Source organism: Pundamilia nyererei, unplaced genomic scaffold (genome assembly GCF_000239375.1).
Source record: "Pundamilia nyererei isolate P.nyererei 1_Seehausen unplaced genomic scaffold, PunNye1.0 scaffold00379, whole genome shotgun sequence".
Classification (NCBI taxonomy): Eukaryota; Metazoa; Chordata; class Actinopteri; order Cichliformes; family Cichlidae; genus Pundamilia; species Pundamilia nyererei.
The window spans coordinates 399,161-404,714 of record NW_005187780.1 but is presented as its reverse complement, the minus strand read 5'-3'; the positions used below and the strand labels follow the sequence as shown (position 1 = coordinate 404,714).

The 5,554-nt window shown below is 41.5% G+C and overlaps 1 protein-coding gene across 1 annotated transcript; it reads left to right on the top strand.

Moving 5' to 3' along the window:
- The first annotated feature begins 638 nt into the window (after nucleotides 1-638).
- Nucleotides 639-4,819, top strand: LOC102192784 (neoverrucotoxin subunit alpha-like). Its single transcript, XM_005752785.1, has 6 exons — nucleotides 639-762; nucleotides 1,633-1,741; nucleotides 1,888-1,999; nucleotides 2,110-2,197; nucleotides 2,744-2,833; nucleotides 3,354-4,819. The coding sequence occupies exons 1-6, from the start codon at nucleotides 639-641 to the stop codon at nucleotides 4,817-4,819; spliced, it is 1,989 nt and encodes a 662-aa protein (XP_005752842.1).
- Nucleotides 4,820-5,554: the final 735 nt, after the last annotated feature.

Genomic DNA, 5,554 nt, shown 5'->3' with positions numbered 1-5,554 from the left:
ATTTTCTGTAATTAATCGTGATTAATAGAAATTACTTGATCAATAGCCTGGTTACAATAACAATGATTTTTTTCAACTTCATATTTAAGCTTCTAACAGACATTTATGCAATATAATGAACTAAATGCAGAATAAACACAAAGAATTTATGCTTAAATTCAAAGATAATTTGAATAGTTTTCTTCAATCTTCTAACACAGGTTCTCTCCTGTGAAATACAACTTTTAAAAAAACCTATACACTAATAGGTAAGTATACACTAATATATAATATATTATTAGTGCTGTCAAACAATTAAAATGTTTAATCAGATTTGTCACAGGGTTACAGTGGATTAATTTTGATTCATCACAATTAAATATCATTCATTTTTATTCTATATTAATCACATTTCATTTTGCATGAGCAAACAGACTAGGGAAAAAAAGGGGAAATATAAGCACTTACTTCCAGTGCTCCCCGTGCGTGGCAGCCTGTTACAGCAGCTCAGCTCATTCTGAGCTTCTTTCTTATCTCCTCTTTATTTTTCTCATAATTTTTTGTAACTAAAGTTTTAGCAATTAGATTCTGCAATCATGGAGTACCGTTTTGTGCTAGTCTTGGTTGTCTTTCTCCATTTTTTTCCACCTTTTTCACCCATGTCTGGGAACCCAGCACATGGATCCTTTGTTTACAGTAGGGATCAGCTGTTAGCGCTGCGTCCCGCAGTGGAGCTGCCGGCGGACAGGCACGACATTCCCAGCGAGCTGAGGAGGAAAAGACGTGGGTGTCGTGCTGGGAGGGAGCGCCTTCGCCCAAAAAGGAAGCATTATAGACCATCTCTCCCTTCTGCAATCACTGGAAATGTAAGATCGCTGCCCAATAAGATGGATGAGCTCACGTTGCTAACCTGGTCACAGAGGGAATACCGGTAATGTAGCATCATGCTAACGGAGTCCTGGCTAACATCGCTAACTATGGACACAAGCGTGATTGTACCTGGATTTCAGCTGCTACGGGCGGACAGGACGAGAGAAAGCAGGAAGAGGAAAGGAGGGGGATTGGCAGTGTTTGTGAATGACAGAGGGTGTAACCCCAGACACATCACTGTGAAAGAGAAACTCTGTAGCAGAGACATTGAACTGTTAGCTGTTAGCATGCGTCCGTACTACCTCCCCCGGCGTACTTCCCCCCCCCTCAGCCAACGCGGATTCAGCTTGTTACTCTCTCCACTCTGTGGTCAGCAGACTGCAAACGCAATCTCCGAGAGCTCTTCTCCTAACATCATGGGACTTTAATCATGTCTCACTGGACTCCACACTGCTCACCTTCACCCAGTATGTGACCTGCCCAACCACAGACAATAAAACACTGGATTTACTGTACACCAATGCAGAAGAGGCATACAGCTCATCACTTCTCCCTCCGCTGCGGAGATCTGATCACAACCTGGTGCACCTTGTCCCTGGTTATGAGCTCTTAGTGCGCAGGGAGCCACCAGCCGACCGCACAGTGCAGAGATGGTCAGAGGAAAGCGAGGAGGCTCTTAAGGATTGTTTTGAGTCGACTGTGTGGGAGGTGATCTGTGTTGACCACGGACAGGACATCGACAGCCTTGTGACCAGCACTGGAAAACCTCCTGTGTTGTACCAGTGCCAAAGACTTCACCCCCTAAGGACTTCAACAGCTACAGGCCAGTGGCTCTGACATCCCACCTGATGAAGACCCTGGAGCGGTTGGTCCTGGCTAAGTTTCGGACCTGGTGAGCTCATCACTGGACCCACTTCAGTTTGCCTACCAGCCTGTAATTGGAGCGGATGATGCCGTCATTCACCTCCTACTTCATTCCCTTGCTCACCTGGAGACCGCTGGGAGCACTGTGAGGATCATGTTCTTTGATTTCTCTAGTGCCTTTAACACCATTCTTCCCTCAGTTCTGAAGGACAAGCTGGAGAACTCTGGAGTGGACCATCACCTCACTACCTGGATTCTGGACTACCTCACTGACCAACCACAGTGTGTGAGAATTCAGGGCTGTGTGTTGGACAGGGTTGTCTGCAAAAGGGAACGGTTCTGGCACCGTTCCTCTTCACCATCTACACGGCAGACTTCTCCCACAACTCCACCCAGTGCTTCCTGCAGGAGTTCTCTGACCACTTGCCAATAGTCGGCCTCATCACTGATGGGGACGACAGGGAGTACAGAGAACTGACCCATGGTTTCACCAGGTGGTGATCAGTTGACAGCTTAGCCCATCTCTTTACCCGAGTGTCCAAAACATATGGCCTTGGGTCTGGTGATACGATTACAAAATTGATCATCAAGCTGCAGCCTAGTGTGTCCTGGGGCCACGTGCACTTATGGACACTCTTATGTTCGAACATGGTGTTCTTTATGGTCAAACTGTGGTTTGTACAGAATTTTAATGACAAAACATTGCTCGGTTCAGATCCAGGAGGCCGTTCCTCCCCATCATACCCATCCTGGTCTCACTGCCATTGCCCACTTGAGCACTGAAGTCTCCCAGTAGGACAACAGAGTCCCCCAGGCGGGGCACCCAGCGAACATCACAAAACAGACATTAGTGATAGGTTAGGCTTTAGAGGGTTAAAGGCCTACAAACAAAAGCCTACAAACAACATAATTTCACATCCACATTTTATATACAGACTGTGTTCAAAGTGGGGTTGATCACATGTTTGATCACATGAAAGAAGCTGAGTGGTCACATTGTATTTATGACCACATGTTTTTATTCATGTAGGAGCATCATCTGTTTTGGAGGTGGCTGCTCTGGGTCAACCTTTCAGTTTAGGGATGCTCTATGATGCACGGAGAGGGAAACTCATCCCAGGTAAAATGTGATTTGTTGTTCAAGCAATCAGCCGTATGGCCAGCAAAAACCCACACTAATTTGTTTCTTAAATGACCTATCTACTTATAGGGTAAGTAGATGCATCAAAGAAATATTTATCATAGCAGCAATGAAATATTAATGACCATTTAATGAAAATACTGTATGAAGAAAATAATAGTTTAAATGAAAAGGGTGAGTAACAAAAGGAGCAAAAAAAACCCTTTAAAGAACAGACAACCTTAAGATTAATTCATTTGGAAATCTCTGAAAGAACAGAATAGATTCTGTCTCAAAAAAAACATTAACAGAATAAAAACTTTGAAGCATGTTTTTTGCAGAGTAAAAACCATGAGATTTCTAACTCTCTAGAGCTTTATGAGTGTTACAGTTTCACTAAAACTGTTTTGAAATTAAGTTTTACATTTTTTAGTACATTTCAAATACAATTTTTATCTATTTCGTTTCTAAACTTTCTAAAGACTTTTTTTTTCCATTTTGTGGATTTCGTGTCTTAAAGGTGTCACACTGTGGAATAATAAAACTCTGCAGAAGAAGCCAGTGGAGCATAATCAGCACAGCAGTGAATTTCACATCAATTTAACGGATTCCATTGAAAAAAAGTCGGCACTGCTGGATGTTAATGGTTCTCTGAAGGCCAGTTTCCTGGGTGGGCTCATTGAAGTTGAAGGATCAGCCAAGTATCTGAATGATAGGAAGAAATCACATCATCAGTGTCGAGTCACACTTCATTACAAAGCTACCACTAAATTCAAACAGCTGATGTTGACTCCTGATGAAACCAAAAACTCTCAAGAAGCAAAAAATGTGAAACGTTTGGCGACACATGTAGTCACAGGAATCCTTTATGGAGCAAATGCTTTCTTTGTGTTTGACAGTGAGAAGTTAGATGATAGCAGCATTCAGATAATCCAGGATAGCATACAAGCTATCCTAATAAAAAAGATCACCTCATTTAATGTTGAGGGGAAAGTTGACATCAAGCTGAGTGATGAAGAAAAAGCTGTGACTGATAAATTCACCTGCAAGTTCTATGGAGACTTCATCCTTGAAAGCAACCCTGCAACATTTGAAGATGCAGTGAAGACATACATCCAACTTCCAAAACTACTGGGAGAAAACAGAGAAAACTGTGTTCCACTGAAGGTCACACTGATGCCTCTGAAGAAATTCCATCCAAAAGCTGCTTACATGATAAGCAATGGATTTATTAGTAAGGCTGAAGATACCTTACAGGAGCTTCATAACCTTGACATAAGATGCAATGATCTGCTGGACGACAGAGTGGTGAGAAGCTTTCCACAGATACAAGAAAAGTTGAGCAGATTCAAGAAGCTCTGTGAGTATTTCAGATCTTCACTCCAGGAAACAATGGCTGAGAAACTTCCCTCCATCAGGGCAGGTGAGAAAGATGAGCAGGAATTAGTGAAAGTGTTTTATGACAGAGACAAGTCACCGTTCAGTCAGGAGAAATTAACCAAGTGGATCAAAGATGAAGAGAGAGAAGTCACCATCATCAGGTACTTTGTAGACATGATGGAGGGAACAAAGATCATCTCAGATCAGTCTGAGCTGGACAGAGAGGTGTTTAAACCAGGAGTAGAGGAAGTTCTCTGCTTTGTTTTCACCTCCCTGAAATCTATTGACCCATATCTGCAGAACATGTCTGACTACTTGGAGAAAAAGAAACTGGAAGGTACTGATGGTAACACTCCACCTACCCAGGACCAATGGTACCGCTCAGATGAAGCGATAAAGCAGATGACAGAAAAGGCCGAAGTTGTCCATGACCTTGCCAAAGCTCTGAAGAACAACAACAGTTTCCGTTTCCTAGTAGCAGCCATTTCAAATGATAATTTCAAGGGAGGAAGTATCTACCACTACAGGAAGAACTTCCTGATCACTGAGAATTTCTCAGGGCGTATATCAATGATGTGGAAAATGAAATGGATAGGAGAGATCTGATGTGGTGTAAGTACTTACAAAATAATATTCTTCCAGGTTCATAGTGTAAATTTTTTAACATGAAATTGCTGATTATTTTAATATATAGGGTCACATTTTTCTCAGGTGGCTGCTAAAACAGTAATTATGTACAGAAAAATATTTCAAGTCAGACTGGTTTCTGCTATTGATATTGTCCATAAACTGTCCTTAAATATATGCCTTTTTAAAATAATTAAAATCTTAACTTCTTAAAATATCTTAAACTTCTCTCATTTCTGTGAAATTTGTCTTTGAGTAAAAACCTTTTCATGCATGTCGAAAGAGTTTTCAGGGGTTCCAAAATCAAACTGTAAAAACCAATCTACTTGATGCAGAAAAATAATGTACGTCAAGAACAATTAATCTGACAGAGTTATAAAGAGCAAAAGTAAGGAAAAGTATTCCTAAGTAATAAAGTTGGTAAAGTTTTCAAATAGCTCCAACTGAATGAGACATGAAGCAACTCCAGGTCAGGGACAAATTCCAGCTCCAAGTGGAGGAGTTTAAGTATCTAATTCAATTCAATTCAATTTTATTTATACTGCGCCAAATCACAACAATAGTCGCCTCAAGGTGTTATATATTGTAAGCTAAACCCTAAAATAACACATAAAGAGAATAAACCCAACAATCATATGACCCCCTACGAGCAGCACTTTGGCGACAGTGGGAAGGAAAAACTCCCTTTTAACAGGAAGGAACCTCCAGCAGAAC

What these genes read in the sequence shown, in the direction of transcription:
- LOC102192784 (XM_005752785.1), top strand. Translation starts at nt 639, where the DNA reads ATGTCTGGGAACCCAGCACATGGATCCTTTGTTTACAGTAGGGATCAG. An exon ending in TCACTGACCAACCACAGTGT is followed by an intron (nt 2,000 to 2,109) that starts GTGAGAATTCAG and finishes AACTCCACCCAG; the next exon opens with TGCTTCCTGCAGGAGTTCTC. An exon ending in GAGAGGGAAACTCATCCCAG is followed by an intron (nt 2,834 to 3,353) that starts GTAAAATGTGAT and finishes CGTGTCTTAAAG; the next exon opens with GTGTCACACTGTGGAATAAT.